The following is a 26,399-nucleotide window of genomic DNA, read 5'->3' as shown; positions in this document are numbered from 1 at the left end:
TGAAACGATGGACTTCTTGCTAACCAAACAATTTTACTTAAAGCTGAAAAAGCTTTGAAAGATTATTTTGAGTTCAACTTAAATCAAGGAATGGATCTGAAGGTTGTCTGGGACTCAAGTAAGGCAGTAATGTGGGCTTTTTCATTCAAGAAAATGCTTTCTAAAAGAAGATAAGAGAACAAAATAATCCCAGACCTGCTGGAAGAGCTGATTGAAAATGAAAATATTTGATGCTGTTAAATCAAGAAACTGAATGGAAGATTAAAATGTTATGGCAGAATTTTTTTGAATTTGCCAACCAGCCAGGCAAACTGCTGGCATGGCAGCTAAAGAAGAAGCAGACCATGGACTTAATAAAAAAACTAAATATAGAAGGAAAAATAACCCAAAAGATATAAGAAAGCAATATGTAAGGTATTATTAAGAACTGTATCAAGTCAGTAAAGAGAACATAAATAATATTGAAGAATATTTAAAGCAGAATAACCTCCCAAAAATTGTAAAAGAGAAACTCAATTCATTAAATGCATCTGGCACCATGATGGAGCTACAACAGGCAATTATTCAAAATGGGAAAAACTCCAGGGCCAGATGGGCTATCAGCAAAGTACTAAAGAAACTACAAGATTATCTGGCACAACCACTAAAAGATGTAATGAACGAAATATTAAATATAGGGAAAGTGCCAGATGCTTGGAAAGATGCTTACATTATAGGGATTCTGAAACAAAATACGTATCTATTATCAGTCAAAAAATTTAGGCCCATCTCTCTATTAAATAATGGCTATAAACTGTTTGCAGACATATTGGCAAACCACATTAATTCCACAGAGGAATTAACGCAATTTATTCTGATAGTAAATAATGTAATAACAGAAAAATGCAAAATAATGAAAGGGACAAGACAGGGATGTCCCCTGTCACCATTATTGTTGATTTTAGTTTTAGAGACCCTGGCCAGAAGTATAAGATCAGATGAAGAAATAAAAGGAAAAACAGTAGGTTACAAAGCATATAACCTTAAGGCATTTATACACCGCCCATCTGGTATAACCTTGTGGTAACTGTAGAAGACCCTGTGGCTAGCAGGGTCTTGGAACAGATTCTAAAGTTTGGAGAAGTAGCAGGCTTTAAACTAAATAAAAGTAAAAACAGCTAAGAATATAAATATTTTTAAGGATAACTATAGAAGAGCTAGGAGAGAAATAAAGAAAAACTTAGAAGTGTGTGGAAGAATGAATTTAGCGCAATTGGGAAGGGTATCATTAACTAAAATGAATGTATTGCCAAGAATGCTATTTCAAACAATACCCTTGATCAGCAATCCAGGACACTTCAAAGAATGGCAGAAAGATATTACAAAATTTATCTGGCAGGGGAAGAAGCCAAGAATAAAATATAATTTGTTGATAGATTCTAAAGACAAAAGCAGATTCTCCCTACCAGATTTAAGACTATATTATGAGGCATCCTGTTTATGCTGGCTAAGGGAAGGGATGTTATTTTTAAAAAAAACCCTGATGTTTTAGAAGGTCATGACAATAGATATGGTTGGCATGCATGTTGGTGGTATGAGAAGGTTAAAGTACATAGAGCTTTCTTAAATCATGTTGTAATAGTCCTGCAGCTGGATCCCACCATGGACTCTCCTTCCTTGGAGGTTTTTAAGCAGAGGTTGGATGGCCATCTCTAATGGATGCTTTAGTTGAGATTCCTGCATTGGACAGAGTTCCCCCAGGAAAAAAAGCCCGCGGTATAAATAGTAAAATGATTATTATGGAAAGGGATGTTCCTATTTTCATCGGAGAAATGTTGGGGAGTAGGCTACTCTTACTAAGACTAACAATGATATTTTACAGGTCTCTCCACAGTCGAAATCAGCATCTGCGTGGATTGCAGTTTTCAAAAAGGGGAAGGAAATACCTGCCATGGTCAGATCCAGCTCCTTCTTTGGTCTTTGTGAGTAAAGTTCAGGCCAAACTTCCAACTCTCCCAAACACACCCCTTGACTTCTGTCCAACATGTTTTTCTCCAGCTCTGCACCTGCTACTTGAGTCATTCAAGACTTCAGAAAGTTATTGTGGTGAAACTTATTCCACTTGGAATAATCAAAATTATAGTCATCTCATCTTCTGAAAGCTCAGGAGATATTTCTGGAGATTACATCAGCCTCAGAAAGTAGCATGACAATATTAATTGTGCTGTGTCTGGGAAAGAAAAAGTTGGTGCAGATAATATTTCCTGTGATGCAGACAGACTGAGTCAAGCTGCAGAGCTGGCAAAAGAGGGGTGTGCCTGCCTTGTGCTTCCTAGCTCCGAAGGTAGAGTTGAAAACCACCCAGATTGGGAAAGCCCAGGCAATCTGGCCTTGCAAGAGTCTTTGGGTTCTTCTGTTTTGCCTCATTGGCAGGTAAGAGGAGGAGGAGGCAGAGCCAGAATGAGATCCCTGCTCCTTCTGTTGCTGCTTCTGCTGCTCATGATGCCCTTTGGAGTCTGCGGGAACCACAAGGCGAAATGCCCCTTGAATCTGGTCAGGGATCAAACGGATGCTCGCAATTACTACTGGCCTGGACACTTTCTCATCAGTGGGATCATCTCGCCAAAACGTTTATATGAAGAAACTCCATACATCTTTTCTCAGACACCCTTCACCAGGAATGAAGTGTATGTACTTCACAGTTTCATGGTCCTCCAGTCCTTCTAGTGGTTCCTATTTATCAAGGAAATAGCCCCTTTCTCAGGGCTGGGGAGCCAAGGGCTGATGTTGCTGTAATACCCTGCCCTTAACCATTGGGCTTGCTGGTTGGGGGTGATGGGAGCTGGGGGGGGGGGTCTAGTAAAAGATTCCACCCAACCCTCTCCTATTTCCATGTTCTCTGGGTCTTCCTTAGGAAAACACTTTCCTACCTTTGATTCTGTGTTGCTTTTAGAAGAATGCAAGAATGTTAGTGAATCTGGTCAGGGTTCAAAAGGATGCACTGAATTTTCCCACCTGCAGGATGCCATGAAACTCAGGCAATTTCCAGGGCTCAAAGGTTTCATTCAATATTATTCCATTTGGACAATTTAGAAACTGTCGTTAAGGAATGTTACAGTTTTACAAATGGAATTTTAAGATCCTCTAGGTGACCTTTGGTGGCTGAAGAGCAGGAAAGATGTACTTTAATTGGAATGATGAATAAAATAATATGAATCAGGAGACTTCCTTGTTCACGGAGTCAGGTCTCTATAATGTGAAAACAAATTATTCCTTTTTTCACATACACAACTGGTCTCATTTCTAAGTAGTGAGATGTTTGATATTTCTTCACTTGGAATCCTAGGTACCTGTTTCCTATCCCAGAGGGAGGCATGAAACTCTAGCAATTTCCAAGATGCCAAAATTATTTTATCTTTATTCTATTTGGATCATTTGTGAACAACCTTAGCACAGTTCTCTTGACACAATACCACAGGAGACCTACAGCCCACCATGGGCTACATTAAAGGTTTCCTCCTCCAATCCCAGCACTTTTTCCTTTCTGTCACTGATTTTTTTTAAAAAAAAATAGAAGCGTTTTAAGAAACTCTTGAAAATGGGTGGATTTTTATGGGTGAAAGCAGGAACGATATGCTTCAAATAAAATGGTTATATAAAATAACCAGGGGGTGTCCTCTCTGGTGAAGTCACTGATCCAAACATGGGCAAAATTATAATTTTACCACACACTCAAACCTGAAAGCCATCAGGCCTCATTTGTATCTGAAAGGGGACTGAGGTATTTGGTGCTTCCCCTCCTTCAATAAAATTGTCTCTTATCTACCTATAGTCTAGCCCCTTGTAAGAAGCCAAAGACCACTGCAGCAAAAGCAGGCTTTGCAGCAACTTCCCAGTATAGCACACATTTTGAGGGGCGTCTTCATTTTTTACTCATAGAATCACAGTAGAAAAGAATCATGGAGTTGTAGAGATGGAAGGAACCCAGAGGAATCTCACCTGAAGCATCCATGACACATGGTCAACTTCGGAGGGAGTCTGTTCCACTGCTGAACAGCTCTGTGTGCTGTTTGCATCAAAGCTCCGGTCATGGAGCAGAGGTCTCCAAATATTTGTTCTATGCTAGACAGGAAAAGGTTTGATATTAATGTAAAAGGATAAATAAATACTAATCTTTGTGAATCATATAATATTCCCTCCCTTCCAATCATATGAATATCAGTTTCACTCTTTTTAAAGGATTCATTTATTGCAGGGAGGCAACTAGGTTCTCCCGGTACATGTTGTCTTTCCTGTTCACCATCCAAGAGATCAACCAGGATCTCAGGCTCTTACCCAACATCACCCTGGGCTACAACATCTATGAGAACTATTTCGATGCAAGGATGACTTCAGACGCCATGCTAGAGCTGCTTGCAGGCAGTGGATGCAATATTCCCAATTATCACTGTGGAGAACAGAATCCCCTGCTGGCTGTTCTTGAAAGAGGCAGTACTGACATCTCAAAAGTGATTTCAGCCTTGTCAGGCATCTACAAAACCCCACAGGTAAGTAGTGGGAGAGCATGGAAGCACAGAGAATTTCAACTGCATAAAATTCTACTTTCTTTCTGGAGAGGTCAAGTGGGGATATTTTAAAAAATGGGAAAATCCTGAGCTATGGATCCTACATCCCTTTTTCAAAACTGAGCCTTCACCAACTTGTCACCTCCAGATGTTTCAGACTAAAACTCCCATCAGCGTCAGCCAGCAGAGATTTAGATGTCAGTCATTTCAGATAATTAAATATGCTGTTATGCTGAAAGTAAAATAAATTGCTGATCTTTTGCTTTCCTTCCTAGATCAGTTATGGCTTCACTGCCCAGGTTCTCGAAGGTAAAACCCTGTTCCCTTTTGTCTACCGGATGATTCCCAAAGAGGAAAGTCAGTACCAGGGGATTGTTGAATTGCTCCTGCATTTTGGATGGACGTGGATTGGCCTCTGCACTCCAGACAGTGACAGTGGAGAAAGATTTGAGAGCGCTGTGAAACCTCTGATGCTCAGCAAAGGGATCTGCATTGCTTTATCAAAAAGAGTACCAGAAAGTTATTTTGATGAATTTATAACACCTGGGGAACCATTTTTCCTATGGAGACAAATTGGGGTATTTGTTTCCTATATAACCAATGCACATGTTATCATGATACTCATGGCAATAAACCATGTCTATGAGAAGGAAATAGGCGCGAAAGTCTGGATCACAACAGCTTTGCTAGAAATCAGAATTGGCTTTAACATCCCTCCAAATATATTCCAGCATCTCCATGGTTCTCTGTCCTTTGCAATTGAGACTGGATTAAGGAGCAGCAAAGGTGGCAAAAATAAATTGCAGACCAATTTTGGGGATTATTTCAATCCAGCATTTCAGTGTTCATATTCAAAGCATCTGTTGTCCGTGAAAGGCAGGGTAAGATGCAGAGAGGAGGAGAAACTGCAGCCATTGCCCCAAGGGGAGCATGAGATAGTCCTGTCTCATGACAGCTATGGCACTTACATCCATGTTCAAGCTGTGGCTCAGGCCTTGCATGCTTCGCTTTCCTCGAGATCCCAGAGGAGGCTGATGGGGGAGGAAGGAGAGCAATGGGGACCCCAAAGGCTACAGCCGTGGCAGGTATTTCCTTCCCCCTTTTGCAACCTGCAGTCCACACAGATGCTGATCTTGACTGGGGATAAACCTGTAAAATATCATAGTTAGTATTAGTAATAGTAGCTTACCTTCCAACATGTCTCCGATGAAAATAGGGATGTCCCATCCCATAACGATCATTTTGCGATTTATACCCAGGGATTTCTTCAGGGGGAACCAGCTGGAACTCACCTCCAGCACCTCTCAACTGGGTGCCATTTTGACCTTTGGAGGGTCTGTAGTAATAATATTAGTATTATTCTGTTTATATATCAACTTTCATCTGAAGATCACAGGGTGGTTTGCAGAATAAAAATACAAAATGAGAATAGAAAAAGCAAACGAAAGAAAGAAAACAAGCAAACCAAAAGCACATTAAAATGCCCAGAGAGGGTTTTATCCACCCAAATCCTGGTTACAGAATAACTTTCTCGCCTGGCACCTAAAGATTTGTCACAAAGGTGTCCAGGGAGCCTCTCTGGGAGAACATCCCCCAAGCGAGGAGCCACCACAGAAAAGTCCTGTTGTCGTGCTGACACCCTCCAGATATCTCTATTTTTTTACATATATTTTATTTGTGTTTTTTTTCATTTCTTTCCAAGCGCCTGTATAGTTATTCTTAAAAATATTTATGTTTGTAGCTGTTATCCATACTCCTAAATATTAAACTTTCTTCTCAATCATCAGTTCCATTATTTGTCTTTTTTATATTGCTCTGTCACATTTTAAACCAATACTTTCGTTCTACCTTTATTTAGTTTAAAACCTGCTACTTCTCCAACTTGAGAATCTGTTCAAGACCTTGGTTGGCTAGCCATGGGGTCTTCTACAGTTACCACATAGTCATCTCCAAAGGCCTTGAGTTTATATGCTTTGTAACCTACTGTTGGGACGTGGGTGGCGCTGTGGGTTAAACCAGAGAGCCTGGGACTTGCAGATCAGAAGGTTGGCGGTTCAAATCCCCACGACGGGGTGAGCTCCCGTTGCTCGGTCCCTGCTTCTGCCAACCTAGCAATTCGAAAGCACGTCCAAGTCCAAGTAGATAAATAGGTACCGCTCCGGCGGGAAGGTAAACGGCGTTTCCGTGCGCTGCTCTGGTTCGCCAGAAGAGGCTTAGTCCTGCTGGCCACATGACCCGGAAGCTGTACGCCGGCTCCCTCGGCCAATAAAGCGAGATGAGCGCCGCAACCCCAGAGTTGGCCGCGACTGGACCTAATGGTCAGGGGTCCCTTTACCTTTACCTTTAACCTATGTTTTCCCTTTTATTTCTTCATCTGATCTTCTACTTCTGGCCAGGGTCTCTAAAACTAAAATAATAATGGTGACGGAGGATATCCCTGTCTTGTCCCTTTCATTATTTGTTGTTGTTATTATGTTGTTTACTATCATCATAGCCTGTTAGTCAGAATAAATTGAGTCAATTCCTCTAAGTACAGTGGTACCTCGGGTTACAGACGCTTCAGGTTACAGACTCCGGCAACCCAGAAATAGTACCTGGGGTTAAGAACTTTGCTTCAGGATGAGAACAGAAATCGCGCAGCGGCAGCGTAAGGCCCCATTAGCTAAAGTGGTACCTCAGGTTAAGAACAGTGTCAGGTTAAGAATGGACCTCCAGAACAATTTAAGTTCTTAACCTGAGGTACCACTGTAATGACTCTCTGAATTTCATCATCTCTATAGTCTTCTTCGTAGAAGTCCATGAAAAAATGGTCAAAGGCCTTCTCTGCATCTATAAAAATTAGCACTGCTTGCTTATCATTTCTAACCTCCAGATATTCTATCAATTATATTCCTTATATTCTCCTTCATCTGGCGGCCTGGCAAAAAACCAGCCTGGTCCTGATGAATTAAATCCATTAATAGCACTTTCATGTCGTTTGCCAATAGGTCTGCAAACAGTTTATAGTCATTATTTAATAGAGAAATCAGCCTATCATTTTTGACTGATAACAGATCTGTATCTTTTTTTCAGAATCAGCGTAATGTAAGTATCTTAAATCTTTTAGTGGTTGTGCCAAATAATCTTGTAATTTCTTATAGTACTTTGCTGATAGCCCCCCTGGCCCTGGTGTTTTCCCCATTTTGGCTTGATTAATTGCCTGTTGTAGCTTCCCAGTTTCTTAATGCTGGCGCTTTCCCCTGCCATTCCAGCTTCACCCTTTCTTGAGAGAAATCCGGTGTCTGAATACTTCCAGGGGCAGACTGTGCTTGGATGAGAACTGGGAGCTGCCAGCGGACTTCAATATTATGAACTGGGCGATCTATCCCAATAAGTCTCGTGCCCTTGTGGAAATTGGGAATATAAGGAGAGGAGCATCTGCTGGCATAAAGTTCACCATTAACCCAGAAGCCATTGAGTGGAACAGGAAATTCAATAAGGTAGGGGGGATAATTGGGGGAGGGGGCTAGGAGATCCTGATTGTGCTGTTCCTTGACAACCACTGCAGAATGACCATGTCAGGTTGACTGTCCAGTAACAGCTGGAACCAGCACGCCTTCTTTCTGCAGCAGCTGAGATAGGAGGGGAATTTGGGATGCTCAAATAAAGGATATTGACCTTTCATACATGCAGAAGGATGAAAAGTAATTTATTTTACAAATGATAATTACTGATTTATTGTATATTTTTTAAATTTGTGAGTAAGCTCACTTGAATTAAATTTGTCTCAATTTGTGGTTGATGTGGTGAAAATCAATTAAGGCAATTTGGCAAAAAAAAAACCCAAAACCCAACTCTCCTTTCAGTTGGGCATTGAACAGCAAAGCGCTTTCTCTCTCTCTCTCTGACACACACAAACACGTGAATGAACCGTGTGAGAGATTATTCGAATCCTGAAATTTGGGGGAATCACATGTCAGACCCATTGTCATTTGCTTAGAAGTTCTTTTAAGAAGGGAAACAGGTAAATGGAGAAGAGGAAACAGAGTTCTGTGGCTCAAACCTCAGCTGTACTGAACTCAATATAAAGCACAAGATATTCTGGTCACCCCAATGGTCAGCGGGGGGTTGAAAGGACCCTGATGAGGGGTCAAGGCTGCATTCCAGAGATCATGTTCTGCAGCTAAAGAGAACTGACCGCATGAAGGGAATGGGGAGATGGCAGGCAACTGGGGATCTTGGCTGCTGGAAACGGCAACTGGGATCTCTCAGGATTCCCTGCCAGACAGACCCCTCCCCAACCTCTATGTGATTGATGTAGAGCTGTGATGATTTCCTGAATGATTCATTGGGGGCCACAACTGCAAATCTTGGGGTAGATCAGGGTTTCCCAAACTTGGGTCCCCAGCTGTCTTTGGACTACAGCTCCCATCATCCTGAGCTGGCAAGACCAGTTGTCAGGGATCACCACCATGCTATAGAGATCGCGTTGAGTGAATTACATACACACAAATACTCCTAACTGTTCCTCTTGGTTGCACCTTCTTGTCTTTCTGGTTAGGCCGTACCTCGTTCCAGGTGTACAGAAATATGTCGACCTGGATATGCCAAGGTGGTCCTAGAAGGAAAGCCCATTTGCTGCTATGCTTGTGCTCAGTGTGCAGAAGGGACCTTCTCCACTCGGGAAGGTGGGTGATTCCAAGGGGGAAGAAATTCCTGGAGAGAGTAAACACAGGACAGAAATTCAGTCTCACACACTTTTTGTGAGAATTCTGCAGACATAGGGGAATGGGAATCCTTCCTTGACTTCCTTAGTATTAATCACCTTTATTACATCCAGGAAGTGAGTTGATAGGAATGACCATAAGGAAGAAATATCTGGGGTGCAAACTGGGCAGCTGTGAGAGGAATGTCCGCAAAGCATTCCTTTTTGATTTTTTAGACCAAGCCACACAAAAAGGAAATAATGTTGACACTTATCGAAAATAATGGATAGACGATGAAAAGCAGCAAATTACTAACAGCAAAAGCACAATAAAAATAAATACTTCATGTGAAAATTATTACAATATAATCTATGGACCGTTCTGATCTCACTGCTATGAACATTGCATGGAAGCAATGTCTGCATTTTAAAGGTTCAGACAAAGAGGAATAGGCAGGATCCAAACAATGCAGTTAACAGAAGTGGAGTGGTCACTGCCTCTCAGTTGATCCTAGATCACAATGTTAATAGAGCACAGATCCTTAGGGATGTAAGTGATGCTGCAGCCACTCTTTTTCTCTTCCCCAGATGCAGAACATTGCACCAAATGCTCAGAAGATCACCATTCAAACAAGGACAGAGATCAATGTGTCCCCAAGATTATCATCTTCCTGACTTATGGAGAATATTTGGGAATTGTTTTAGCTTCCATTGCCCTCTTCTTGTCCTTAACAGCAGGCATTGTGTTGGGAATCTTCATTAAATACAAGGAAACTCCCATAGTCAAAGCCAACAACCAGGACCTCTCCTACATCCTGCTCGTCTCCCTCCTGCTTTCCTTTTGGTCCTCCTTCCTCTTCATCGGGCGCCCAAGGAAAGAGACCTGCCTTCTCCGACAAACAGCCTTCAGCATCATCTTCTCAGTTGCTGTTTCTTCTGTCTTGGCAAAGACCATCACGGTGGTGCTGGCCTTCCTGGCCACAAAGCCCGGGAACAGGGTGAGGAGATGGCTGGGCAAGAGTCTGGCCAACTCCATTGTCATCTCCTGTTCTGCAGGGCAAGTTCTCATCTGCACCATCTGGCTGGGCTCTTCTCCCCCATTCCCAGAGCCCGATATGCACTCCCAGGTGGAAGAGATCATCCTGCAATGCAACGAAGGGTCTGTGTCCATGTTTTACGTTGCCCTCGGCTACCTGGGCTTCTTGGCTGCCACCTGCTTCACGGTGGCTTTCCTAGCCAGGAAGTTGCCCGGCTCCTTCAACGAAGCCAAGATGATCACCTTCAGCATGCTGGTCTTCTGCAGTGTTTGGGTGTCTTTTGTGCCCACCTACCTGAGCACCAAGGGCAAGTACATGGTGGCCGTGCAGATCTTCTCTATGTTGGCCTCCAGTGCTGGGCTCCTGGGCTGCATCTTCCTTCCCAAGTGTTATGTTATTGTGCTGAGGCCTGATCTGAACACAAAGGAGCACCTGACAACCAGAAATTAAAGGGACATATGATTCTTAAAATATTCCATGTTCCCTATGTCCAGAAGTACATAAAGGAAACACACCTGCTCATCCATGTTCTTCCTTCTCCACGTCTGAAAGAGATTATGTTCCTTCTTAGCCCAGGTTTTGTGTAGTCCTGTTGACATGAACAGTAAGATGGGTGGGAATCTTTTGTATGCTGTGTCATTTACAAGTGCACTTCATGTCATTTCGTTCTCCTAAATTTTGTATATCAATAAACTGAGAAATTAATTTAAGTTATCTCCCGTAGTCTGTTGGTTTAATTTCTGTATCGTGTAAGCTCTGCTCCCTGTTCCAAAGAGTAGCAGCTGACCTTAGCCAAGCCTTGACTGAAAAGCGGTTCTATGTAGATGTTAAACAATGTGGGGATAGGATTCAGCCCTGTGGAACCCCACATTCGAGGCTCCCGGAGCTGAAAAACATTCCCCAAGTAACACTGTCTGGAAATGACCATCCAAGTAGGACTGGAACCACCGCAAAGCGCTGCCACCCACCTCTCGCTTGGAGAGTCACTCCAGAAGGATACCATGGTCAATGGTACCGAAAGCCGGTGAGAAGTCGAGAAGAATTAACAGGGACATGTTTCTCTCTCTCAACAGAGGTCACCATACTGGACGACCAAAGCAGTTTCTGTGCCAAAACCAGGCCTAAACCCCACTTGAAATCCATTACCAAGACAAGACCAAGGAAGTCCAGCACTTCCACTGCCTCCCCTGCAGATGTGAAGGAGAAATAGAGCGGAGTGTTGTCAGCATAATTCTGATAACATACTCCAAACCTCCGGATAATCGCACCCAGTGGTTTCCTGTAGATGTTAAACAATGTGGGGGGGGGAGAGAAGAAGAAGAAGGAGGAGGAGGAGGAGGAGGAGGAGGAGGAGGAGAAGAAGAAGAAGAAGAAGAAGAAGAAGAAGAAGAAGAAGAAGATTTTATTTATATCCTGCCCTCCCCTAGGCTAAGAGCGGCTAACAATAAAAGTAACAGAGAATTCTAAAATCAATTCATTCTAAAATCAATTCAAAATCAAATTAATGGCAACCATTGGGCTACAGTTCTGCGGGGATGACCAAAGGAGGGGGTCCGACTGTGGCCTGGCTGAACAGCTCCGTCTTGCAGGCCCTGTGGAAAGATGTCAAGTCCCGCAGGGCCCTAGTTTCTTGGGACAGAGCGTTCCACCAGATCGGGGCCACAGCCGAAAAAGCCCTGGCTCTGGTTGAGGCCAGCCTAACCTCCCTGTGGCCCGGGACCTCCAAGATGTTTTTGTTTGAAGACCATAAGGTCCTCCATGGGACATACCAGGAGAGGCGGCCCCGTAGGTACGAGGGTCCTAGGCCGTATAGGGCTTTAAAGGTCAAAACCAGCATCCTAACCTTATCCTACATATTATTATTATTCAACTACCAGATTTTTAGAAGACATCTGAAGGCAGCCCTGTTTAGGGAAGCTTTTAATGTTTGATGTATTACAGTATTTTAATATTTTTTTGGAAGCTGCCCAGAGTGGCTGGGGAAGCCCAGCCAGATGGGCGGGGTATAAATATTATTATTATTATTATTATTATTATTATTATTATTATTATTATCCTGTACTCCACCGGGAGCCAGTGCCCTGTGGATAGGATTGAGCCCTGTAAACCCCACATTCAAGGCTCCCGGAGCTGAAAAGCGTTCCCCAACTAACACCGTCTGGAAACGACGTCAGACCTAAACTGACGCGCAGCGTAAACTACTAAGGCAGAGTTTTTAATTGACTTTACTGAGTTAAAATAAACTTCTTCCTAAACAACATGGTTCCAAAGAGTTTGACGGAGATGACACACTGCTCACAACTGAGGCAGACTGACTCTGACTGGAACCTGACAGAGAAGGCAGAGACCAAATGGCTGCCCAGTCCCATGCCAGAGTGACTCCGCAGTCAGCAGTCCGGCCTGGAGAAGAGGACTCGGCCCAAAGGACGGCGCAGTCCCAGCACTTCCCAGCCTGCTGGGCTGCTTCTTGGTCCCATGGCCTAAACCCCACTGGAAACGGATCCAGAAAACCAGTTTCTTTCCAAAGTGCCTGGATCTGGTCTGCGGCCGCTCGCTCCAGAACATTCCTCAGGAAAGGGAGATGAGAAACTGGCCGGTAGTTAGTTAGGTTTTCTGAATGCAACCACAACAGCCAGGACTTTATACAGACGGAAGTGGAAAGAAGGAGAATTCCCCACCAAGGAGGAATGGCTGATGAAGCTGGTGGAAGATGCGGAAAGGGAGAAATTCCCTGCTAAACTAAGAGGACATAAGGAAGAATTGTTCAAGGAAGAATGGAGACCACTGTTATATTATCTGTCATGCTAACATCCAGACATGAAGTCAAAGGCAGGATTTGAAATATAAGCAGAGGATTACTGATATACGACTTCGGGGCTTAGATAACTTAAACATGTTTTTTAAAACAGGTGATAAAAAGGAGTAATAAAACAAACATCAAGAGGGGTGGGGAGTCAAGATGCATTATGTATTTAGTTGTTTTTTTAAAAAGTCTGGTAGGTAGATAATAATAATAATAATAATAATATAATAATAATAAATTTTATTAAGATCCCGCCCTCCCCAGCCGAAGCCGGGCTCAGGGCGGCTAACAATAATAAAACAGTACAAAAGTACAGCACAAACAACACTCTAAAATCATTCTTTATAAAATTAAGTGTTTTGGAATATCTATGGAGACTTAATAAAAAAAAATTAAAAAAATAAATTTAATAAATATAGCATCCACCCAGATTCTTAGGAAGCTGATACGATTTCAGTCTGTTTTGTTATTTTCACTTTTTTAATGTTCTGAAGTAACTTTGTAAACTTTTTTCTGAATGTCTTAAAATAAAGTGCTTTAGGGCTTATTGGCCTAATCCAGTGCTGCTGGATTTTATGAATCAGATTAAATAAGTGAATAAATAAATAAGAATAAATAAATTGATAAAGAATAATAAAGCTGCTAGAATACTAGCCTGGCTTGTGCACAGACAATTTGTTTCTGAGTAGAGAAGTTTCTGCTCAAAGACGAGGAGCAAGTTGGTTTCATGTGCAACAGAAGCTCACCTTCCGCAGAACATGTCGAAGGGGAAGGGAGAGTCGAAAGTTCAGAGCAACATTTCTCCCCTCCACCAAATCCAGAGAGCTTCCCTCTGTTGGAGAAGCCTTTCAAAGATGGGGTGGAAATTCACTTGAAGTTGCTTCGAAGCCACCAAGGCGCTACTTCCCTTCAGGGGGAGAACCAGGAGAGAGCGGCAGGAATCAAGCAGCCCAGACCCACCCAAAGCGGCCAGAGGGTGGGCTTGAGAAATCCCTCCCCATCGCAGGCTCCACCAGTCTCTGTCTCTAGCAGCCTCCAAGAAACAAGATCCCACCACCATGTATCCCGTTGACAGTACTGAGGATGGCATTTCTCAGCATTCTCCATTGATTGATTTTTATTTATTCATATTTATTCCTTTATTTATTGATGTACTGAATCTATATATCGCCCTATCTATCCCTGGAGGTCTCAAGGCGGTTCAAAATATAAAACCACAACATATATAATCAAAATAAAAACAACAAGCCAATAATGCCCCCCAAACCCCCACATTTTAAAAGGGCTTAGGATGCCTGGGATACAAGGCTGGGGCTCCGTCATCTGGCTGTTGTCCATCCCTGACTGTCCCATAAAATAAGATTATTTTATGTTTATTCTATTTGGGTCATTTGTGAACAACCTTATCGCAGTTCTCTTTACACAATGCAACGGGAGACCTACAGCCCATCATGGAGAAATCTGTCTTAGCTACATTAAAGGTTTCCTCCTCCAATCCCAGCACTTTCCCCTTTCTGTCATTTTTTTTAAAAAAATTAGAAGCGTTTTAAGAAACTCTTGAAAATGGTTGGATTTTTATGGGTGAAGAACAGGAATGAGATGCTTCAAATAAAATAATTATGTAAAATAATACAGACCAGGGGGTGTCCTCATTGGTGGAGTCAGTGATCCAAAATATGGGCAAAATTATAAATTTTGCTACACACTCAAACCTGAAAGCCAACAGGCCTCATTTCCAAGTCAAAGGGGACTGAGGTATTTGGTGCTTCCCCTCCTTCAATAAAATTGTCTGTTATCTACCTGTAGTCTAGCCCCTTGGAAGGCGCCAAAGACCACTGCAGCAAAAGCAACCTCTGGAGCAGCTTCCCAGTATATCTCAAATGTTGAGGGGCACCTTCATTGCTTACTCATAGAACCACAGTAGAATAGAATCATAGAGTTGTAGAGATGGAAGGGACCCGGGGGTATCACACCTGAAGCATCCATGACACATGGTCACCTTCGGAGGGAGTCTGTTCCACTGTTGAACAGCTCTGTGTGCTGTTTGCATCAAAGGTCCTGTCATGGAGCAGAGGTTTCCAAAGTTTTGTTCAGTGCTAGACAGGAAAACGTTTTATATTAATGCAAAAGAATGAATGAATGAATACTAATCTTTGTGGATATAATATCCCCCTCCCCACTCGTATGAATATAAGTTTCACTCTTTTTAAAGAAGTCATCTATTGCAGGGAGGCGACTAGGTCCAGCTTTCAAACACTGTCTTTCCTGTTCACCATCCAAGAGATCAACCAGGATCTCAGGATCTTACCCAACATCACCCTGGGCTACAACCTCTATGAGAACTATTTCGATGCAAGGATGACTTCGGACGCCATGCTAGAGCTGCTTGCAGGCAGTGGATGCAATATTCCCAGTTATCACTGTGGAGAACAGAATCCCCTGCTGGCTGTTCTTGAAAGAGGCAATACTGTCATCTCAAGAGTGATTTCAGCCTTGTCAGGCATCTACAAAATCCCTCAGGTAAGTAGTGGGAGAGCATGGAGGGAAAGAGAATTTCAACTGCGTAAAATACTACTTTCTCTTTGGAGGGGTCATGCGGGGATATTTTTAAAAATGGGGAAATCCTGAGCTATGGATCCTACACCCCTTTTTCAAAACTGAGCCTTCACCAACTTGTCACCTCCAGACTAAAACTCCCATCAGCGTCAGCCAGCAGAGATTTCGATATCAGTCATTACAGATAATTAAATATCTGTTATGCTGAATTTAAAGTAAATTGCTGGTCTTTTGCTTTCCTTGCTAGATCAGTCATGGTTTTACTGTCCAGTTTCTCGAAGGTAAAACCCTGTTCCCTTTTGTCTACCGGATGAGTCCCAAAGAGGAAAGTGAGTACCAGGGGATTGTTGAATTGCTCCTGTATTTTGGATGGACGTGGATTGGCCTCTGCACTCCAGACAATGACAGTGGAGAAAGATTTGTGAGCGCTGTGAAACCTCTGATGCTCAGCAAAGGGATCTGCATTGCTTTATCAAAAAGAGTACCAGAAAATGATCTAAATCAATTTATCAGGCCTGGGGAACCTTTTTTCCTATGGAGACAAGTTGGGGTATTTGTTTCTTATATAACCACTGCACAGGATATCATATTACTCATGGTAGTACACGATATCTGTGAGAAGGAAATAGGGGCGAAAGTCTGGATCACAACAGCTTTGCTAGAAAACAGAATTGGCTTTTACTTCCCTCCAAATCTGTTCCAGCACCTCCATGGTTCTCTGTCCTTTGCAATTCAGACTGGAATAAGGAACAGCAAAGGTGACAAATATAAATTGCAGACCAATCTTGGGGATTATTTCGATCAAGCATTTCAGTGTTCATATTCAAAGCATCTGTTGTCCATGAAAGGCAGGATAAGATGCACAGAGGAGGAGAAACTGCAGCCATTGCTCCAAGGGGATCATGAGATAGTCCTGTCTCTAGACAGCTATGGCACTTACATCAATGTTCAGGCTGTGTCTCAGGCCTTGCATGCTTCGCTTTCATCTAGATCCCAGAGGAGGCTGATGGTGGAGGAAGGAGAGCAATGGGGACCCCAAAGGCTACAGCCGTGGCAGGTATTTCCTTCCCCCTTTTGCAACCTGCAGTCCACACAGATGCTGATCTTGACTGGGGATAGACCTGTAAAATATCATAGTTATTATTAGTATCAGTAATAGTAGCTTACCTTCCAACATGTCTCCGATGAAAATAGGGATGTCCCATCCCATAATGATCATTTTGCTATTTATACCCAGGGCTTTCTTCAGGGGGAACCCGCTGGAACTCAGCTCCAGCACCTCTCAACTGGGTACCATTTTGACCTTTGGAGGGTCTGTAGTAATAATATTAGTATTATTCTGTTTATATATCAACTTTCATCTGAAGATCACAGGGTGGTTTGCAGAATAAAAATACAAAATGAGAATAGAAAAAGCAAACGAAAGAAAGAAAACAAGCAAACCAAAAGCACATTAAAATGCCCAGAGATGGTTTAATCCACCCAAATCCTGGTTACAGAATAACTTTCTCGCCTGGCACCTAAAAGGTGTCCAGGGAGCCTCTTTGGGAGAACATCCCCCAAGCGAGGAGCCACCACAGAAAAGTCCTGTTGTCGTGCTGCCACCCTCCAGAAATCTCTATTTTATATATATATATTATTTAAGTTTTTTTTCATTTCTTTCCAAGCTCCTGTATAGTTATTCTTAAAAATATTTATGTTCGTAGCTGTTATCCATACTCCTAAATATTAAACTTTCTTCTCAATCATCAGTTCTGTCACATTTTCCACCAATACTTTCGTTCTACCTTTATTTAGTTTAAAACCTACTACTTCTCCAAACTTGAGAATCTGTTCAAGACCCTTGGTTGGCTAGCCATGGGGTCTTCTACAGTTACCACATGGTCATCTGCAAAGGCCTTGAGTTTATATGCTTTGTAACCTACTGTTGGGACGCGGGTGGCGCTGTGGGTTAAACCAGAGAGCCTAGGTAGGGCTTGCAGATCAGAAGGTCGGCGGTTCAAATCCCTGCGACGGGGTGAGCTCCCATTGCTCGGTCCCTGCTTCTGCCAACCTAGCAATTCGAAAGCACGTCAACGTGCAAGTAGATAAAAAGGTACCACTCAGGCGGGAAGGTAAATGGCGTTTCCATGTGCTGCTCTGGTTCGCCAGAAGCGGCTTAGTCATCCTGGCCACATGACCCGGAAGCTGTACGCCGGCTCCCTCGGCCAATAAAGCGAGATGAGCGCCGCAACCCCAGAGTTGGCCGCGACTGGACCTAATGGTCAGGGGTCCCTTTACCTTTACCTTTAACCTATGTTTTCCCTTTTATTTCTTCATCTGATCTTCTACTTCTGGCCAGGATCTCTAAAACTAAAATAATAATGGTGACTGAGGATATCCCTGTCTTGTCCCTTTCATTATTTTGAATTTTTCTGTTATTACGTTGTTTACTATCATCATAGCCTGTTAGTCAGAATAAATTGAGTCAATTCCTCTAAGTACAGAGGTACCTCGGGTTACAGACGCTTCAGGTTACAGACTCTGGCAACCCAGAAATAGTACCTGGGGTTAAGAACTTTGCTTCAGGATGAGAACAGAAATCGCGCAGCGGCAGCGTAAGGCCCCTTTAGCTAAAGTGGTACCTCAGGTTAAGAACAGTGTCAGGTTAAGAACGGACCTCCAGAACAATTTAAGTTCTTAACCTGAGGTACCACTGTCATGACTCTCTGAATTTCATCATCTCTATAATCTTCTTCGTAGAAGTCCATGAAAAAATGGTCAAAGGCCTTCTCTGCGTCTATAAAAATCAACACTGCTTGCTTATCATTTCTAACCTCCAGATATTGTATTATATCAATTATATTCCTTATATTCTCCTTCATCTGGCGGCCTGGCAAAAAACCAGCCTGGTCCTGATGAATTAAATCCATTAATAGCACTTTCATGTCGTTTGCCAATAGGTCTGCAAACAGTTTATAGTCATTATTTAATAGAGAAATCAGCCTATCATCTTTGACTGATAATAGATCTGGATTTTTTTTCAGAATCAGCGTAATCGAAGTATCTTAAATGTTTTAGTGGTTGTGCCAAATAATCTTGTAATTTCTTATAGTACTTTGCTGATAGCCCCCCTGGCCCTGGTGTTTTCCCCATTTTGGCTTGATTAATTGCCTGTTGTAGCTTCCCAGTTTCTTAATGCTGGTGTTTTCCCCTGCCATTCCAGCTTCACCCTTTCTTGAGAGAAATCCGGTGTCTGAATACTTCCTGGGGCAGACTGTGCTTGGATGAGAACTGGGAGCTGCCAGCGGACTTCAGTATTATGAACTGGGCGATGTCTCCCAATAAGTCTCGTGCCCTTGTGAAAATTGGGAATATAAGGAGAGGAGCATCTGCTGGCATAAAGTTCACCATTAACCCAGAAGCCATTGAGTGGAACAAGAAATTCAATAAGGTAGGGGGGATAATTGGGGGAGGGGGCTAGGAGATCCTGATTGTGCTCTTCCTTGAACAACCACTGCAGAATGACCATGTCAGGTTGACTGTCCAGTAACAGCTGGAACCAGCACGCCTTCTTTCTACAGCAGCTGAGATAGGAGGGGAATTTGGGATGCTCAAATAAAGGATATTGACCTTTCATACATGCAGAAGGATGAAAACTAATTTATTTTACAAACGATAATTACTGATTTATTGTATTTTTTTTTAATTTGTGAGTAAGCTCACTTCTATTAAATTTGTCTTAATTTGTTGTTGATGTGGTAAAATTTGGAAAATCAATTAAAGCAATTTGGCAAAAAAACCCAACTCTCCTTTCAGTTGGGCATTGAACAGCAAAGCGCTTTCTCTCTCTCTTTCTCTCTCTCTCTCTGACACACACAAACACGAGAATGAACCGTGTGAGAGATTATTCGAATCCTGAAATTTGGGGGAATCACATGTCAGACCCATTGTCATTTGCTTAGAAGTTCTTTTAAGAAGGGAAACAGGTAAATGGAGAAGAGGAAACAGAGTTCTGTGGCTCAAACCTCAGCTGTACTGAACTCAATATAAAGCACAAGATATTCTGGTCACCCCAATGGTCAGCGGGGGGGGGGGGGTGGGTTGAAAGGACCCTGATGAGGGGTCAAGGCTGCATTCCAGAGATCATGTTCTGCAGCTAAAGAGAACTGACCGCATTAAGGGAATGGGGAGATGGCAGGCAACTGGGGATCTTGGCTGCTGGAAACGGCAACTGGGATCTCTCAGGATTCCCTGCCAGACAGACCCCTCCCCAACCTCTATGTGATTGATGTAGAGCTGTGATGATTTCCTGAATGATTCATTGGGGGCCACAACTGCAAATCTTGGGGTAGATCAGGGTTTCCCAAACTTGGGTCCCCAGCTGTCTTTGGACTACAGCTCCCATCATCCTGAGCTGGCAAGACCAGTTGTCAGGGATCACCACCATGCTATAGAGATCGCGTTGAGTGAATTACATACCCACAAATACTCCTAACTGTTCCTCTTTGTTGCACCTTCTTGTCTTTCTGGTTAGGCCGTACCTCGTTCCAGGTGTACAGAAAGATGTCGACCTGGATATGCCAAGGTGGTCCTAGAAGGAAAGCCCATTTGCTGCTATGCTTGTGCTCAGTGTGCAGAAGGGACCTTCTCCACTCGGGAAGGTGGGTGATTCCAAGGGGGAAGAAATTCCTGGAGAGAGTAAACACAGGGCAGAAATTCAGTCTCACACACTTTTTGTGAGAATTCTGCAGACATAGGGGAATGGGAATCCTTCCTCGACTTCCTTAGTATTAATCACCTTTATTACATCCAGGAAGTGAGTTGATAGGAATGACCATAAGGGAGAAATATCTGGGGTGCAAACTGGGCAGCTGTGAGAGGAATGTCCGCAAAGCATTCCTTTTTGATTTTTTAAACCAAGCCACACAAAAAGGAAATAATGTTGACACTTATCAAAAATAATGGATAGATGATGAAAAGCAGCAAATTACTAACAGCAAAAGCACAATAAAAATAAATACTTCATGTGAAAATTATTACAATATAATCTATGGACCGTTTTGATCTCACTGCTATGAACATTGAATGGAAGCAATGTCTGCATTTTAAAGGTTCAGGCAAAGAGGAATAGGCAGGATCCAAACCATGCAGTTAACAGAAGTGGAGTGGTCACTGCCTCTCAGTTGATCCTAGATCACCATGTTAATAGAGCACAGATCATTAGGGATGTAAGTGATGCTACAGCTACTCTTTTTCTCTTCCCCAGATGCAGAACATTGCACCAAATGCTCAGAAGATCACCATTCAAACAAGGACAGAGATCAATGTGTCCCCAAGATTACCACCTTCCTGACTTACGGAGAATATTTGGGAATGGTTTTAGCTTCCGTTGCCCTCTTCTTGTCCTTAACAGCAGGCATTGTGTTGGGAATCTTCATTAAATACAAGGAAACTCCCATAGTCAAAGCCAACAACCGGGACCTCTCCTACATCCTGCTCGTCTCCCTCCTGCTTTCCTTTTGGTCCTCCTTCCTCTTCATCGGGCGCCCAAGGAAAGAGACCTGCCTTCTCCGACAAACGGCCTTCAGCATCATCTTCTCAGTTGCTGTTTCTTCTGTCTTGGCAAAGACCATCACGGTGGTGCTGGCCTTCCTGGCCACAAAGCCCGGGAACAGGGTGAGGAGATGGCTGGGCAGGAGTCTGGCCAACTCCATTGTCATCTCCTCTTCTGGGGGGCAAGTTCTCATCTGCACCATCTGGCTGGGCTCTTCTCCCCCATTCCCAGAGCCTGACATGCACTCCCAGGTGGAAGAGATCATCCTGCAATGCAACGAAGGGTCTGTGGCCATGTTTTACGTTGCCCTCAGCTACCTGGGTTTCTTGGCTGCCACCTGCTTCACGGTGGCTTTCCTAGCCAGGAAGTTGCCCGGCTCCTTCAACGAAGCCAAGCTGATCACTTTCAGCATGCTGGTCTTCTGCAGTGTTTGGGTGTCTTTTGTGCCCACCTACCTGAGCACCAAGGGCAAGTACATGGTGGCCGTGCAGATCTTCTCTATGTTGGCCTCCAGTGCTGGGCTTCTGGGCTGCATCTTCCTTCCCAAGTGCTACATGATTGTGCTGAGGCCTGATCTCAACACAAAGGAGCACCTGACAACCAGAAATTAAGGGAACACCTGATTCTTAAAATAGTCCATGTTCATGATGTCCAGAAGTGCATAAAGGAAACACACCTGATCATCCATGTTGCTTATTCTCCACCACTTCACATCACTTCGTTCTCCTAAGCTTTGTATATCAATAAACTGAGAAATTCATTTAAGACATCTTCCGTAGTCTGTTGGTTTAATTTCTGTATTGTGTAAGCTCTGCTCCCTGTTCCAAAGAGTAGCAACTGACCTTAGCCAAGCCGTGACTGGGATCCAATGAATTTTATTGCACTGGCCAGGGTTAGGGATAGGGTTAGAGGGGAGAGGGAACTCCGGCGCTCACGGGAGTGGCAGGCCGCCTACGCCGATCTGGGTGAGTCATTGTGAAAGGAGGTGGGGAGGGCGTTCCACAGGGCAGGCGCCACCACCGAGAAGCCCCTCTGCCTGGTTCCCAGTTTGTGGCAGAGGTCATCATCCGATGAATTTAGAGCTTCATTTATTCCTGTGTTTATATTGAAAGAAATTATGCATTTTAAAAGTATTACACATTGATCGTAATATTAAGAATGCACTTAAAATGACTACGCACAACAATGAATAAGTGATTGCAATGCACACACAATTAAGCAGCATAAATATTTGTTAACGAAGTCTAATCTTGTTGTGATTATTATTACTTTTATTGCTACTAATACCAGTGGCTTACAAGACTCAGCTCTATTCTGCCTTGGTCAGTCCCCACCTGGAATACTGTGTCCAATTCCGGGCACCACTATTTAAGAAGGATGTTGACAAATGGGAAGAAACCCCTCAGCCCCCCCCAGAGAGATGCCGGCTCAGAGAGCCCCCTGAGCTTAGACTACGAAGCCTCTGAGGGCGTGCAGAGTGCAAATCCCCCCAGGGGCCCCTCTCTCTCCCGGGCCCACCTGGGGCCCCTGCCCCTGCCAGCCCCTCCGGCCTCTGAGGGCGTGCAGAGTGCCAATCCCCCCAGGGGCCCCTCTCTCTCCCGGGCCCACCTGGGGCCCCTGCCCCTGCCAGCCTCCCCGGCCTCTGAGGGCGTGCAGAGTGCAAATCCCCCAGGGGCCCCTCTCTCTCCCGGGCCCACCTGGGGCCCCTGCCCCTGCCAGCCCCTCCGGCCTCTGAGGGCGTGCAGAGTGCCAATCCCCCCAGGGGCCCCTCTCTCTCCCGGGCCCACCTGGGGCCCCTGCCCCTGCCAGCCCCTCCGGCCTCTGAGGGCGTGCAGAGTGCAAATCCCCCAGGGGCCCCTCTCTCTCCCGGGCCCACCTGGGGCCCCTGCCCCTGCCAGCCCCTCCAGCCTCTGAGGGCGTGCAGAGTGCAAATCCCCCCAGGGGCCCCTCTCTCTCCCAGGCCCATCTGGGGGCCCTGCCCCTGCCAGCCCCTCCGGCCCTTGGGGGACTCTGGCCAGCTGAAATTTGAAATTTACTCGTTTTTCCAGTGTACAGTATAACCAAATAAATCAATCAATCTCAAGGTGTCTTTTGTTAGGTTTCACTTGAATAATTTCACCTCTATTAGGTTTCATTTCATTTCCCTCACGTCCTTCTTCCCAGCAAGCTTTGCTGCCCCTTCTTCTCACAAAGAAGGATCCTGTTTCCTATAATTGAAATTTACCCATTTTCCAACGTATAACTGAATAAATAAATCTGAAGGTGTCTTTTGTTAGGTTTCACTTATTAGCTTTATTGGTAAATTATCCTTTGTTAGGTTTGATTTCATTTCCCTCACGTCCTTCTTCCCAGCATGCTTTGCTGCCCCTTCTTCTCACAAACAAAGATCCTGTGTCTTATAATTGAAATTTACCCATTTTTCAATGTATAACTGAATAAATACATGTGAAAGTGTCTTTCGTTAGGTTTCACATATTAGCAATATTGATAAATTATTCTTTATTGGGTTTCATTTCATTTCCCTCAGGTCCTTCTTCCCAGCATGCTTTGCTGCCTCTTCTTCTCACAAACAAAGATCCTGTTTCCTATCATTTTATTTTTCTCTTATTCTTCCATTTAAACTTGATGGAGGGGCAGAGCGATGGAGAAAGAGAGAAGGCTTTTCCTCCCAGCCTTTCCCTCGCCCTTCCCAGGCTGCCCTGCGCAACCTTCCTCCTGGCCTGCTAATAAACTAATAACAACCAATTATTATATTCATCAACCCCCATAACCCAGGAAGTCGCGAAGAGACCTCGTCCTTTTCCTCCTTCCCTTGGAGGCACCGAGAACGGCTTCCCCCTTTTCCCGACGTCCCGCGGCTCCTGCGCCCTGGACAACAGAGGCCAAAATGGCGCTGGCCACCCGCCAGTTGTTTGACCTGCAATTTAGAGCTCCAAAAATGCTTTAAATGCATGTTGTGGCTGTGATTTTAATAGTGCTTTTAATATTCTGTTGGGAGCCGCCCAGAGTGGCCAGGGAAAGCAATATTATTATTGTTGTTGTTGTTGTTGTTGTTGTTGTTGTTGTTGTTGTTGTTCAATATTGTTGTTGTTGTTGTTGTTGTTGTTGTTGTTGTTGTGCAATATTGTTGTTGTTGTTGTTGTTGTTGTTGAATCATAGAATCCTAGAGTTGGAAGAGACCACAAGGGCCATTGAGTCCAACCCCCTGCCAAGCAGGAAACACCATCAGAGCACTCCTGACATATGGTTGTCAGGCCTCTGCTTAAAGACCTCCAAAGGAGGAGACTCCACCACACTCCTTGGCAGCAAATTCCACTGTCGAACAGCTCTTACTGTCAGGAAGTTCTTCCTAATGTTTAGGTGGAATCTTCTTTCTTGTAGTTTGGATCCATTGCTCCGTGTCCGCTTCTCTGGAGCAGCAGAAAACAACCTTTCTCCCTCCTCTATGTGACTTCCTTTTATATATTTGAACATGGCTATCATATCCAGTGGCGTAGCATGGGTTCTCAGCACCCGGGGCAAGGCAAGTAATTTGCGCCCCCTAACCCGGGGCAAGGCAAGTAATTTGCGCCCCCTAACCCGTGGATTTTAGCACTTGAGTCTCTTCCGCACCCCCCCAGATGCTGCGCCAGGTGCAGCAGGCCCCCCTGCACCCCCCACGCTAAGCCACTGCTCCCACCACAAGTCTTCAGGACAGCCATCCGAAGGCTGGTGCGGGGAGAAGGTCTCTCCGCCCCACCGCCAGGCTTCGGAGGAGGTCCGAGGACAGTGGGGTTCCTGCTTCCTCGAGGAGGGCCGGCCAAATGCGCCCCCCCAAATGTTGCGCCCGGTGCGGCCGGCACCCCTGGCACCCCCACGCTACGCCACTGATCATATCACCCCTTAACCTCCTCTTCTCCAGGCTAAACATGCCCAGCTCCCTTAGCCGTTCCTCATAAGGCATCGTTTCCAGGCCTTGGACCATTTTGGTTGCCCTCCTCTGGACACGTTCCAGTTTGTCAGTGTCCTTCTTGAATTGTGGTGCCCAGAACTGGACACAGTACTACTCCAGGTGAGGTCTGACCAGAGCAGAATACAGTGGCACTATTACTTCCCTTGATCTAGATGCTATACTCCTATTGATGCGGCCAAGAATTGCATTGGCTTTTTTAGCTGCCGCGTCACACTGTTGGATCATGTCAAGTTTGTGCTCTCAAGCCAGGTGTCACCCATCTTGTATTAGTGCCTCTCATTTTTTTTGCCCAAGTGCAATACTTTACATTTCTCCCTGTTAAAATTCATCTTGTTTGTTTTGGCCCAGTTCTCTAATCTGTCAAGGTCGTTTTGAAGTGTGATCCTGTCCTCTGGGGTGTTAGCCACCCCTCCCAGTTTGGTGTCATCTGCAAATTTGATCAGGATGCCCTTGAGTCCATCATCCAAGTCATTGATAAAGATGTTGAATAAGACCAGGCCCAAGACAGAACCCTGTGGCACCCCACTAGTCACTCTTCTCCAGGATGAAGAGGAACCATTGATGAGCACCCTTTGGGTTCGGTCAGTCAGCCAGTTACAAATCCACTGAGTGGTAGCATAGTCAAGACCGCATTTTACCAGCTTCTTTACAAGAATATCATGGGGCACCTTGTCAAATGCCTTGCTGAAATCAAGGTAGGCTACATCCACTGTGTTCCCTTCATCTACCAGGCTTGTAATTCTGTCAAAAAACGAGATCAGGTTAGTCTGACATGACTTATTTTTCAGAAATCCATGCTGACTATTGGTGATCACAGCATTCCTTTCTAGGTGCTCACAGACTGTTTGCTTAATGATCTGTTCCAGAATCTTCCCTGCTATTGATGTCAGACTGACTGGGCGGTAATTATTTGGGTCCTCTCTTTCCCCCTTTTTGAAAATAGGGACAACAGGTAATTTCACCATTTCAGCATATTCCCCCGGTTTCATAAGCCAATCCTCCCTCTCGCCACTTCTGTGCATATAAAGTTCTAGCTGCTGTGGTTGCATACATAAATAACCCAGTCAGCTTTCTCGGGACCTTTAATTATTAAATTTATATATTTTTTAAAAATGATATTTATTCAAAATTATTATTATTATAAATTATTAAATTTATATAGGAGCCTTCATTGGATTGCTACAGGTTGAACTGCTATAAGAGTAAGTGTTTAGTAAACTTTCTACTAGTCTGGAGAGATGAAAGTCTAAGTAGGATGCAATCTTAGCTAATGAATCTAAATGCTTT

General features: G+C 44.1%; 2 protein-coding genes across 2 annotated transcripts; both read left to right on the top strand.

Annotated features, from left to right (window-relative positions):
* Nucleotides 1-402: 402 nt before the first annotated feature.
* On the top strand, nt 403-10,979 carry LOC310697270 (vomeronasal type-2 receptor 26-like). The gene is made up of 7 exons (XM_083483728.1): nt 403-1,000; nt 1,862-2,666; nt 4,235-4,526; nt 4,820-5,629; nt 7,796-8,023; nt 9,085-9,211; nt 9,817-10,979. The coding sequence occupies exons 2-7, from the start codon at nt 2,440-2,442 to the stop codon at nt 10,713-10,715; spliced, it is 2,583 nt and encodes an 860-aa protein (XP_083339854.1). The 5' UTR covers nt 403-1,000; nt 1,862-2,439; the 3' UTR covers nt 10,716-10,979.
* Nucleotides 10,980-15,254: 4,275 nt separating this feature from the next.
* LOC310697578 (vomeronasal type-2 receptor 26-like) lies at nt 15,255-21,862 on the top strand. Its single transcript, XM_083484305.1, has 5 exons — nt 15,255-15,588; nt 15,872-16,681; nt 18,830-19,057; nt 20,141-20,267; nt 20,873-21,862. Exons 1-5 carry the CDS (start codon nt 15,427-15,429, stop codon nt 21,769-21,771), a joined length of 2,226 nt encoding a protein of 741 aa, XP_083340431.1. The 5' UTR covers nt 15,255-15,426; the 3' UTR covers nt 21,772-21,862.
* The last annotated feature ends 4,537 nt before the right edge of the window (nt 21,863-26,399 follow it).

Source organism: Podarcis liolepis, assembly GCF_965112155.1.
Source record: "Podarcis liolepis genome assembly, chromosome: 18".
Taxonomy (NCBI): domain Eukaryota; kingdom Metazoa; phylum Chordata; class Lepidosauria; order Squamata; family Lacertidae; genus Podarcis; species Podarcis liolepis.
Note: the sequence above shows the minus strand (reverse complement) of the source record. Positions and strands in the feature narration are given on the sequence as shown.